General features: G+C 39.0%; 1 protein-coding gene across 3 annotated transcripts in view; it reads left to right on the top strand.

The window, feature by feature from the left end:
• The window catches only part of KCNT2 (potassium sodium-activated channel subfamily T member 2), a 276,721-nt gene that overhangs the window by 247,332 nt on the left and 16,177 nt on the right, over positions 1–13,212 (top strand). For all 3 annotated transcript variants that reach the window (XM_063117320.1, XM_063117311.1, XM_063117301.1), the window contains 2 exons: positions 8,101–8,202; positions 12,594–12,677. In XM_063117320.1, the coding sequence (XP_062973390.1) occupies positions 8,101–8,202; positions 12,594–12,677 (186 nt within the window). The remainder of the gene's footprint in view (positions 1–8,100; positions 8,203–12,593; positions 12,678–13,212) is intronic.

The raw sequence follows: 13,212 nt of genomic DNA, 5'->3' as shown, positions 1-13,212 counted from the left end.
TAGGGTTACTGCTCTGTTCCATTCATTTCACCTTTACTAGTCACCACAGCACATTTTTGCAGGTGGAGCTGTAGCTCGTTAAGCTTAGAGAACTCCCCTGTGCAAAATGAAATGCAATTAAAATTTTGAGAGGAAATTGTCTTATGTGGTCCAGTGTACAGCTGATTGTTAATTCCTGTGTAATGTTCTCCCTTTACAAAGGGACTCTAAAAATGAGGCAGTTGCCTGCAGCGAAAGCGTACAAACATACATGGAAAATTGACTTCGTGGCTTAATGGGCTTCTGAAGCAAGAAATCCCTGAGTCACAGGAGAACTCCATCTGCTGCTACAGCTGCAACTTCCCTTGTTTTGCTCTTTGGAAATAGCTAAGCAATCACAGTTGGCATCGGAACAAGCAAGAGCCTTTTGCTCAGCAGAAATATCTGAGGATGAAAGATATGGCAACCATATGCCCAAAGTCAAACTCTATCCTTTCCGGTTTCTTCATAAAAATTAAAACTCAAGAAAGCCTCCATACAGCATCCTAATGGCTGTAATTTTTTTTTTTTCAATTAAGGGGTAGGAAAATTGACTGTCTAAGCATGCATTCATTATTTCCACTGAAGATACCGTCTGGCTGTGCGATCTCATGCAGAGTTAAGCAGCTTAAATACCATTGTCTTCAGTTTGATTTAAGCAGTGTAAGGCCTGGTTCATAAAAGTGTGTACAGCCCTTGATTAATGTATGCTTGATGACTATCAGCTGAATGCATGAACTGACTCCACTGAGGTGACGTGACCTGAAATGGAATAAAGTTTCACACCGGGGCTCTCTCAGTAACATGTGTGAGAGATTTCTTCAAGTTTCTGTCATCAACTGATGACGAGCGTATGTGTATGAATTTGCAGGATTACACCCACTGACTATGTGTGTGTGTGTTAGCATACTGTCTGAGTTAACACACCTTTAATTAAATGTGAACATTTTCTAACTAGATTTTGTAATGCCTGAGAGGAACTCACTTCCCCCCTGTTTATTTATTTTTGCTCTTCAGACATACTTTATTTATTTATTTATTTATTTATTTATTTGTCTTGATCCAGTCCACTCTGGGCATAGCACCCATAGGTGGAGGGATCACCATGGAGTATAATAAAGGCTGTTTCCCCCTCCCTTTGCATATCTATCTATCTATCTATCTATCTATCTATCTATCTTTCTTTCTTTCTATATGTCAGGCATTTATAAGGAATGGGAGCCGTATGTGTGCTTTCGATACCTTTGTCTATACCGCCACATCCCTTTTTCCTTGGTAGAGTAATATGAACTGTGATTTCATGATTCTTGACTGAGCTGAGGAGGGCCCTTTCTTCACCTAAGGGTTATCCTGGGAAAATGGGGGGATTGTCCCTGCCTGCTCCTGAGATCCCCTGTATGTCACTTGGATGCACAGGGATGATCCAGGAATGATCCCGGGGGAAAAGGCAGGTGTACAAAGGCCCAAGGTGGTTTTGATGGGGATTTGGAAGGTGCATACAGCCCTCCCATCCCACCCAGTCAATGTGATGACTACGTGGAAGGGGGAAAGATATTGTTATGCTTTGTGGTGATCCCTGTACACATGGCTAGTTCACCTACTATGGACTGAGTCCATGATAACATTAAGTTTCAGTCAAATGGGAAAAACCATCATATTCGCTTAGGAGCACATGGGTGATTGGTTTTATTTATTTATTTATTTATTTATTTTATTACATTTATATACTGCCCCACAGCTAAAGCTCTCTGGGCGGTTTACAACAATTAAAAATGGTAAACATTAAAAGTATACAAAATTTAAAAACCATCAAAAACATAAAACAGTATAAAAACAACAGTATCCATTAAAAAAAACAATTCTGGGGTCCATTAAAAACAAACTTAACATTGTTAAAAGCTGTTAAAATACCTGGGAGAAAAGTCTTGACCTGGTGCCGAAAAGATTTAAAAAGCTGACCAGCTGTTTGGGGCTAACTGTGTAGATGCTTCATGTTTATCAAAGAGTAAACCTACTTTCAGACATTGGGTGGTGACACCCATTCCTCAAAACCAGTGAAACTGAATTATTCATGCCACTTGGGGGCCTTTCTGACATCTGTATAACTTGGGGACCTAATAAATCTACAGATGTTGAGAACCATGATCGGATCCTCCCCAAATCTCTTCCAAAACAGTCAAGAAACACTGGAACATATTTTATTTCTTTTGTGAGAAAGTTTTATGTGAGCTAGAGCCTACTTCATCAGTTGCAAGCAGTATCCCAAGTTGTCATGTATATATAAATGGATGCATTGAAGGGGGTGGAGGGGTAAAAAGCTGGAATTGTCAACGATGGGACAAAAAACCCTTGAAATACAAGGGGCAATAGTAGTTTGCTGTTGTCATTATGTCAAATGTTACACTCAGTAATGTACAAATAAAAGAAAAACAAAAGTAGGTTCCGACCAATAGCTTACAGTCTACAAACAAAATACATGATGGATGGATAGGTTAGGGGTAATTAAATCACAAATATTTATTAAAATATAAATATCAATGAAATATAAATATAATTGAGGGCACAATCTTGTGGTCCATGGGAGGGTGTCCTGGGAGCCTTAAGATTTGCAGGTGGGTGGGTTCTTTCTCTCTTCAGGAGTGGAAAAGGGAAGCCCTCAGAGAGGGACATCTGACCCCATAAGTATCCTACCTAGGGCTGTAGAAAGGCCCACAGCTAGTGCTTCTTTGACATAAGAAAGAGGACAAAAATGATGTGTGCTGGGGGCATGCATGCTCAGAAACAGTGTACATTTGCAGGATCCAATATTTCCCCAACATTCACCTGGAATAGGGGGGAAACTATACCAGCCCTGGAACTGGCGTGCTTATTTCCTTCCTATTTGGAGCAATGGGAGGGGGAAAGGATAAATAAATAAATAAAATGAACAAATAGAAAAGGGGAAATATCACCTGCTCTTCACCTTCCACCCTGCTGGGATGAGCAAGCAAGGCATACAAAAAGGTGAACCGTCTTAGTTTCTCCTTCTCCTCAGCCATAAAATTGATCTGCCCAATAAATATTGTAGAGGGAATGAGCTGGCGAAAAAGAATACTCTAGTTTTACTTTGATGTCTGATGATGATGATAATACTAATACTAATATGCAACCCTCTCTTTTCTTTAAACTCTTCCCCACCAATAAGCGCCCAATATTATAGCTCCTCCATTCATCACCCACCCAACACTGCATTTTTTGTCATTAAACCCATATCCATTTTGTATCAATTAGAGCAGATGAGGAATAAATTAAACTGCTCTTGTTTGCTGTAGTCCATTGTTAGCATAAGGCATTCAGTCCCCAATCTGTGGATTCTACTATATTTATAGTCATATTCTAAAAGGCTTTTATACAAAGTAATTGCAACAAAAAAGATAAAAATGAATCACAACTAAAATGTACTAAAGAAAAAGCAATCTTATGCAAATATTTAATATTTCAGTATGCACATAAACCACTGTATTTATTTAAACATGAATGAGAGAGTGGCATTTCTTCAGCTGTCTAGTTAAGAAAGGAAATAGATGCCCACTATTAGTATATGTGGTGTTTGAACCCACTAACATTTCTGACCACATCACAATGTCCCAATATTATGTGATCAGGCTTGTACCCTTCATTTGAACAAATTTATAACTAGATGCCTATGTATGTATATGCATTACGACATGAAAGCGTAACCCGCATAATTTATTTCTTTGTGGTTTGTTTAAAGTATGTAAATGTTGTAATTATACAAAATGTTTATCTAGCATTAGAGATTGATGAATCTTGATGTTCGATTCCACTCAGTTAATCATTTCACCTACATGAATTCATAATGCAGCTTCGGCTATTGGGCGGTATAGAAATATAATGAATGAAAGTGTATTTTCATGTGCATTCATCTATAGTATTTATTTATAGTGTGCATATTTCCAGATATACATATGTTTATACACATTTCTAAGGCAAATAATAAAGTGGTTTTGAGTGCATGTTCCCCGTGTGCCTTCCTGTATAGGATGCATTTTTGTGTACTACTATGTGTAGGCATTGCAAAGTTCAGGAAAGTGTGAATATAGGCATATCAGTGCATTCGGGTTTGTGTGTAGGTTCAAATAGTGCAGATTTGGTAAGTTCACTTTAAAATGTGAATCCAATTAATTTCTCACCCATCCTTACACATTGTTCATGTCTCAGATTACATCTAAAGGGTGCTTGAAGAATTCGGTCTTAGCAAATTCATATACAAACTGATTTGACCAAGGTGCAGATCAAATTGTTTGAGATTATCATTATTCTTCTCTATTATTATTATTATTATTATTATTATTATTATTATTATTATTATTATTATTATTTCATCCCACCTTTTTTGAAGTACTGGGACTCAAGTTCTCTGAATTTTGTGGTACTATATGCAACTCATAAAATGTACCAAAATATATTAAAATGTGTATTTATTTCTTTATTACATTTGTATACTACCCAATAGCCAAAGCTCTTGGCCCAGTTCACCACAATTAAAACCACAGGATACAACATAAAATGCAATACAAAATTTGAGGATTAAATATTTTGGCAACACAGATCATTTAGATAATGTGTATTTTGTTAGAAAATATATTGAAGGTATTTATTTTAATTCATATGTAGATACAACTTTTTATGTAACTTTTCAAAACAAGCTCTTTCATGTAGAAATGGGATGGAATTTGGATGGGTGGGTGTGAGATTGATATGGTCTGGAAATACAATGATCCACCCGTGCCTAATTCTCTCCTGTAACCCACTGTGTGTACAATATATTGTCTCTTGATCGCAGGGGAACACCTTATAGAGCCAAGAACTAATAACATAAAGGTGTTCTTTTTAGGTTCTGCCCTACTTCTTAAGGAGGACAAAGTTATTCTTATTATATGTATATTATGCCAAAGAAGCATGGATTAATTGTTGGAGACCATTTTAATTGGTGAGGCTGAGACGGAAGGACGTGCTTGTTTGTTGTTGTTTAACTATCTTGGTTCTGATCTGTTACTTTAATAGGGAAAGCAAGTAAAAATAATACAGATGTCCTTCATGAGGGGCAGCATAGTTGGCAGTGAGAGCCCACCATGCTATCCCCAAGCATCGCTTCCCAGTGGTGTCTACAGTCAACCTATAATTAAACATAACAATTGCCATGCTGGGTCAGACTAATGCCCCAAGTTCAGCATCCTCTGTAGCAGCCACATGCCCCACAGGGAAGTTCACAAACAGGGCATGGACGAAACATCCAATCCCTGTTGAAAACCCCTACCATCTGGTAGTGACTGGCATACAGTCTCAGAACTGGAGCTGAACAGATCTCAAAGCATTGTTCAGCTAGGCTCTCTCTTCTGTCTAAGGGAGCACTCTTCCCCCCCTCTTTCAGTGCACTCTTATCTCTTGCAATCTTTCTACTTGCAGAGGCTCCTGCTGTGAATTATGTAGGAGGACAGAATGATCCAGTTCCAAATAATTAAAGCTGTTGTGGTGGCTTTCTTTGTGCCAAGGAGTAAATTGTATCGCTATCTCTGTGCAGCTTGAATGATCAATTAAAAATGCATGGGAGCAATTACTGCGGCAATTCAGAAAGTATCTGTTCGCCACAAATCTCAGCAGACAGGGCCAGAGTTAACATCCAGAGCCGTGTTTCATTATTCATAAAGCAGATGTAAACATGAATGCATGTTGGTTGACATGTTAGCAATTCAGTAACTAAGAACAAACTTCTTCTTAATTTCGGTGGGATTTTTGGTTACCCCCCCCCCAAAAAAATTTTTTTTTAAAAAAAGGCAAATAGTGGCATTTAATTTTCCACGAAGGGGAACTATAGAATTTGAACTTAGAATGTGAGAGGCCTGGATTGAAATCTGAAATGTGAACTCCTTTCCCAGCCATAGTCTCAGTGAATGATCTTGGACAAGTTGGCTTTATCTTATTCCAAGGTACCCCACCTCCTCTGATACCAATGTAACTCAGAAGATTGTTGTGATGAAACATGGGATAAGAGAAGCATAGTGGAACAGAAGAGTTGAGCATTTTACTGAGAGCAAATGATGACTCATAGAAGCTTTCATCTCTACTCAGTCCTATGGGGAGTAGTTGCCAGGTATATAGTTAGGCTGCTGTGGTCTTTAATCTTCACTAGGGCCATGGCTAGACGAGGGGGTCAGAGAGCTATTTTATGATCGCACGATCGTCACCCTGGTTTGCACACAGCGCTCGACATCACGGCCGCCATTTTTTAAAAAGGAGACGGTGTGCACGAGCGCTCGTGCACAAAAGGTCAGTTTGTTTGTTTTTTTAAAAAAAATCCCCACTCCTTCCCCCCACCCCCAATGGGCACAGAGCTCCTGAGAAGCTCTGTGCCCCATGCCTGGCTCCTGGCTCTTCACAGTTACTCGTGAGGAACTGGGACAACCTGCGACACCCACCCACATGTTCCACAGTCTCGGGATCATCCCAAGATCATGAAAAAAGTGGGATTGAAGGGTAGGGTGATATCCTGGGGAAAGGGAGGGATCATCCCTCCCTGTTCCCAGGATGCCCTGTGCGTCATTTGCATGCACAGGGATGATCCCGGGGTGATACCTGGGATATCGCCCCATCTAGTTGTGGCCTAGGTTAGAAAATCAAGATTTATTTCTTGAGAGAGAGAGAGATAAGAGTCCCCAATTGTAGTGAAGTCTGGATGTCAGTCTTGTTATATGCTCCAAGATATTTATTCGCCTTCTTGTACCAGTGGTTTTCAGGTTTTCTGTGACACCTTAAATACTAACAAATTTCTTATGGCATAAGCTTTCATCTACTAATGCCAAATTCATCAGGTGCATGAGGACTTATTCTCAGCTGGTAAATATATAAATATGAGAGCAGAAGAGGAATTTAAAAATGTAAGCAGCGGCATCAAATTTCATGAAATGCAAAAAAATGCAAAAAAATGACAATTCAATTGAAGTTTAATTGTATGAAAAAAAGAGAGCCCCAAATACATGCACAGTGACCATTCACAACACTATAACTTAGTGATGATAACAGAGTCATCATAGCCCTGCTGAATTAATTGACAGAACTGGGTCAGGAAACCGTCATCCTTGTTCATCCCCAAATGAACAGAATGAAATATCCTGATAATTATTATTTTTTAATAAAATAGTTTTGCAGTTTTAGGCTATGGTCTCTATTCCTTTATAGGATGCTTGCAACTTTTAGGTCAGTATCAATGAAGCATCCTAAAATGTTGACATGACCCCCACTGTTATTCTTTCTGTTGTCAAATCTGCATTCAGTAGCAAAGAAGTTCTGTAAAAATGGAAAAAGCTTTTTTGAAAGGTCGCTTTCCTTGCATTACCAGTCTTTTCTACAATGTGTAACTGTAAGGGCACATTTTGTAGCATATGGGCCCCATCACAATCACATAGATCAATGATTAAGGCCTGATGTACTAAACATTTGCCCCAGAATCTGTACAGATGGGCATTCATCGCTGAATAGGAAAGTGTTGAGGCATATAACCACTGCCTATATGATGGGAAATATTTGTTCCTTAGCCTGTATGATGGTGTAGTTAGGGTATAGAATAATGTACTTGTCTATTGAAGCACTAAAATGTTAAAAATTCTAGGGGGGAAATATTGTTGCCCCCAAGGTGTTGAAACTAAACACGGGTGGTTTTATTTGCCTTGGAATTTCAGTTTGGGTGTATTCAGCAAAAGTACCAAAATAATGAACCAACTTTATGTGTGCACCCATGCAAGTGCCCTATTTTTCTCAGAACAAGAGGACAGTGACTCAAAATCTGGAGTCTCTGAAGGAAATTATATCCATTTGAGAATTGCCATGATTTTCCTTTGAGTGCTGTATTAAAAAAAGAATCAGCAGCAGCATACGGAGATGTTTACTTTGGCAGAATATTTCCTGTGGAAGTCCTAATACAGCATTTACTTAATGGATTAAAGTGTTAACTGCTTCTCTCTCTCTCTCTCTCTCTCTCTCTCTCTCTCTCTTGTTCTTCTTCCACCCCCTGATGTTGAACAGAAAGAACGAGAGAAGGGCTCCAATCTGGCATTCATGTTTCGATTGCCCTTTGCTGCTGGCAGAGTATTTAGTATCAGCATGCTGGACACCCTGCTGTACCAGGTACTGTGAAGAGCAAAATGGTGTCCTCTTTTGTACACCTATGCACATGCTATATGTCTTGCCTTTACCTTTCAATACATTTCAAGCTTGGGTGGCTGTGTTCTTATAAATTTCTGCACCACCCAAGTAGCAACCAGGAGAAGATATGATGATATTTGCCCCAGTATCAGGATCAATGATATTCTGTCAGAATCATGCACCATTTCAAAATGCCATACTATCTCTTGGGGAAGGCAAAGGGAGAGAAACACTCAATGCAATTGATTGCATGGTACAAAAGTAGAAAGCGAGATTACCCAGATGAGATGCTAGCTGGCTATCCTTCTTAAAGTATTTCAAGCCACCACAGACCTGAAAACGCCAACATGTTGTTTTCATAGTATTTGATATGCATATCAATGTACCTGACAATTTGCAGAAAAAACAAAAGACTGGTCTGAGCAATTTACAGGAAAGCAAGGCAGAGGTAAGAATAACAGGAAAAGAAAATACATGAGTGCATTTAGTCCTTTGGTTTAGTTTGCTATAGGAGATGAAGTCAAGAGAAGGTAAGCCACTCATTAAAAAAAAGGTATATTTTGAGGGGGATTTGAAGGAGGAGAGAAAGGTAGCAGCATTAAGGATGGACAAATGTGTCCATTTTCTCGGTCATTCCAATTTTCAGAATCTTAAGTTCTTTCTGTCCCTTCTATGAAGAAATTTGCAAATTTTGGTAAATTCATATAAAAGCAAACTGCATGGCACTGGCCAAATTCAAAAGGCATAGCTATTCCAAGGGATGTGCAAATCAGCAAAACTCAGGCTTGTAAAAGTTCCCAGATTTCCACTTCAAAGCTTGTTCCGACTTCGGTATTTAACAGATTATGAGCTTGTATTTGTACACGTTTTCAAACGTATGCATTTTAATAGGTTTCTTTCACACTTACCTATCTTTTAGATGCATTTGTTTTGGGGCACAAATTGATCACAAGCTCGTAAATGTCCAGATTTCCGATAGTAAATTGTATTTGGTTCCAGAAGGTGCAGTTTGGGTAATCTTTTATGAATTTACAAAGTCAGCACATTTCTTTCACATCCCTAGCTGTTGCTTAGCTATCGCCAGCATGGATATGACCATGTTGAACTTCTTGCCATGTTGCTGTTAAAGATAAGAAGCCGCCCCCCCCTCCCAAAAAACCTGGGGAAAACTGTAATCCATCACCACAAACATAGCTGATTATATAGGGATTCAAATCCAGATTTTGAAGAGCTAAGCACTCGAAGCACTCTGTTTGGGTGTATGAACCTGTCAGTTTCACTTTCTCCCACAATTGTATCTTTAACTATCAAATTTGTGGATTTTGGTAATTCCTTATGAACAAAAGTGAGTGAAATGCTCACCCATCCCTCAGCTCCATAAAACTGTTATGGAGGGAATCCCAGGCTTGAGGATCACCAAGTGAAACTAGGGAAAGTTGTCTGAGGAAGCAGAAGATGTTTGGGAAGCTGAAGAATGGTAGAGTAAGGACAAGATTACACATTGGGCTCATCTATACCTATTGGCTATCTGGGATGGGGGGAGGATTGTGGGCTTTCCTGCTTCCAGGATCATCCCCCAGCATGCACATGCCAGAGCAATGTCCCAGAAGTCAGGAGGGATGCTCCAGCACCACGTGGATGTGTGTGTGTTTTAAAGGCAGGAGCTAGATAGAATCAAATGAATTTGAATCTTGTTCTAGATAGAATCAAATGAATTTGCACCTTTAAAACTGCTACCAAGTGGCCATCTCCCTCAGGCAAGTGAAATATTGCAGTGGTTGAATGACAACAACTGTAAGATCTTTTTTTTGGGGGGGGGGAAATCAATGTCGGGGAGAAGGGAAGCTGGGCACAAAATGAAAGGAACCTCAAGACACACATTTATCACCACTTCTCAATACTCACTGCAGAGTTAATGAATACCCTGGTGCTGAGAGGTGATTAGAGAGCTGTGAAGTTTTGAACAACTCAGTCATACCAACCGCCAGACTTCTTCTGTTCGCTGCCCTTATCCATAGAAATAACACTGAGTTCAATCTTTAAGAAGCTGAATTGTGTTCTCTCCAAGGTGTGTTGATGGTTGACTTCAAAGGCAAATTTTGGAGCTGAGGAGGCTGATAGGTAACAGGGATAGGTTATGCCACATGACAAGGCTCACACAATCCAACACACACACCACCACCACCACAATCAGTGTATATTTCTGTACATCACATAGTATCAAACAACACATTACATAGAGTTCAAGGACTGCAACTTCACAAGTTTTCTAAGCTTTTGGGGGAGGGGGAGAGACAGTTGGATTGGGGCTATGGTGCAGAGTATTAACTAGGGATATGTTTTGCCAATTAATTAGAGAGGTTCGGATTTCAGAAGCAATAACAACAAAAGTGGGTAAAAGTCTAAAGCTTTATTACCTAGCAAGCTAAAGATCGCATTTAAATACACATAGATAAGGTTAATAAGCAAAATTGAACAAGATCTTACATTCTCCATTCAGTTGCCGGAAACCGCATCAAAAAGACAATGGAGAAACTCCATCTGCTGGCTAACCATACACACAGCACCTTTTACTGCAATGTGAGTCTGTGTCGAAGTTCCACAAAAAAGATGCTAGGGAGTCGTATTTATACTAACTGGCCCCTAGCGCATGTGCTGTTTTAGCCCATTATGTCACTATGTTCCCGCCTCTTATCAGCATGTTACCAAGGGAACCAGACATCTGACCTCAGCAGGCACAAGACTTGTCTCATAGATCAAAGCAAGAAGTTCTGGGAAGCATGCCAAGAAACGCCACCTGTTGGTAGATAAGACTTCTTCTCCCAGGCTTCAAATGCATTACAGCAGCCTGAGTTGTCTGCTGCCTTGGCAACTGCTGACTCATACTACAGACAACATATGATGCAATGGAATCACAGTGAGAAAACGCTCTCTCACGGGAATTCAGAGACTGAGTAAGAATGGTCTGTACATCAAACTATTCTCCTCAAGATAACAAAGGTTTTCTGGTTTATTTTTCCATACAAGATGTACAAGAATTTCGTTCATGCTCATGGGCACAAGCAGGAGAATGTGTTCTCTGAAATTGTTCATGAATTTTAGAGCACATGGTCACATTCAAAAAATGCACAATTTTTTTGTTGAACAAGGTATTCGTAATTGTGCAATTTTAAAATTGCGCAATCTCATGCTTTAGTCTATGAGGGAAATTGAGTAACCTTGGAAAAGTACACAAATTGTTCGACTTGCACAATTTCCCCATTTACGCCAATCTATCAGAGATCACAAATGACTTTGGTAAACTAGATGAGAAAAACATCAAGCTAATTTTCAGAGAACCTGGGTGAATGCAAACATCATTTGTTATCCATCCCAAGTGTTAACCATTTCCCCATATGTTATTTCCCTGACTTAAACTTAACTTCTTCCTAAATGGGCAAATTCCATCATGCTATGCATTTGAAAACCAGATTTAGCACTTCATTATGGCCACACAGTTTTTTATCTCCTTTACTTATGACCTTAATAATTAGTCACATTTTTTTATTGGTGTTACTGTCATAGGACATTCATAGATAAATAAACGTAATTGAATACATCTAGAATTCACTAAGTGAATCTTAGAGTCAATGTGCAGAAGCCACTTTTCCCCCACTAGCAGTTCCCCTGCTTATGGAAACAGGTCTTGTGATTCGTTTGAAACAAACTGGAATGACAGTGTTGCATAGCATTACAAAACTTGTCAGTATAGATTAAGAATCAGAATGCAAAACTCAAATGATATGATGCCGCCATACGCTGTCAAACTATTTGTTTTTCTAACCTACACTGTCGATTTGGAGGGTTCAAAGCTCTCCAAGTTCTCAAGTTAGCTCAGATCTTTCTGAGGTCTGCTGTCTGAAATCCTTTTTATCTGAAGATATGAGGGAGGGATAGAACCTGGGCTCATATACATGCCAAACATGCACTCTATTATTGAGCTCCCCACTTCTTGAGGGACATCATGTACACTGATGGTGCTATATAAATAAATACATAAATAAATTTAATAATAATAATAATAATAATAATAATAATAATAATAAGAAGAAGAAGAAGAAGAAGAAGAAGAAGAAGAAGAAGAAGAAGAAGAAGAAGAAGAAGCCGCCTTGGAGAAAGGAAAAGGTTGTTTCCATGAGCATATCCAATTTGTGCTTCTGTCCATAGGGATTTAAAGCTGGTCCACTAAGTCAATATCCACTGGGGGGACGGACACAGACACAGACACACACACACACACACACACACACACACAGAGATTTAGCCATTCTATTTGTGAATTTTACTTACTGATACATACTAAAGCACTTTTTCTTTTCTTTTTAAATCTTCAGTCTTTTGTTAAGGATTACATGATCTCTATCGCAAGACTTTTGCTGGGACTAGATACAACACCAGGATCTGGGTTTCTTTGTTCTGTAAGTTGTCATCTTAAAACAACAACTTTTGGTTAAGTTTGACTGAACATTGGCACGTTGTGGGTTTTTGTTTTGGTATTGCCTTTTCTTCCTCAATTTCTTTTGCTCTGAAGAATGACTTTAACAAGGTAGGCACAAAGCAAAGGATTCATATATTTGTTTATTGGTAAAGCAAGTACTTTATGATGTGGAGTGAGATAAACCTTAGAAACTATCATTACTTGAAAAGGAGGTATATTTTTGAACTGCTATTATCATTGTTCTTGTATTTCGCTGTGTTGTTTAAAAATAACATACAGGTTTTAGTGGATTTATCTGCAGGACAGAGTCTGACCCAAGATCTAATATGGCCAGATCCTGAACTCCTTATCATTTTCTTCTCCAGACTGAAGTGTATTTTGCCGTTTGGAGTGATATCTTTAAGAGTGGTCAGGTTCCATAATAAGATAGATACAAACACATGCCTACCTGGGGCACTATGCACAAAATTCAAAAGAGAATTAAAGTCTGAAATATCTCTATTTCATACAACTTG

The sequence above is a fragment of the Elgaria multicarinata genome, chromosome 1 (genome assembly GCF_023053635.1).
Source record: "Elgaria multicarinata webbii isolate HBS135686 ecotype San Diego chromosome 1, rElgMul1.1.pri, whole genome shotgun sequence".
Taxonomy (NCBI): domain Eukaryota; kingdom Metazoa; phylum Chordata; class Lepidosauria; order Squamata; family Anguidae; genus Elgaria; species Elgaria multicarinata.
The sequence above is the reverse complement of the archived record's forward strand: the minus strand, read 5'-3'. Positions and strand labels throughout refer to the sequence as shown.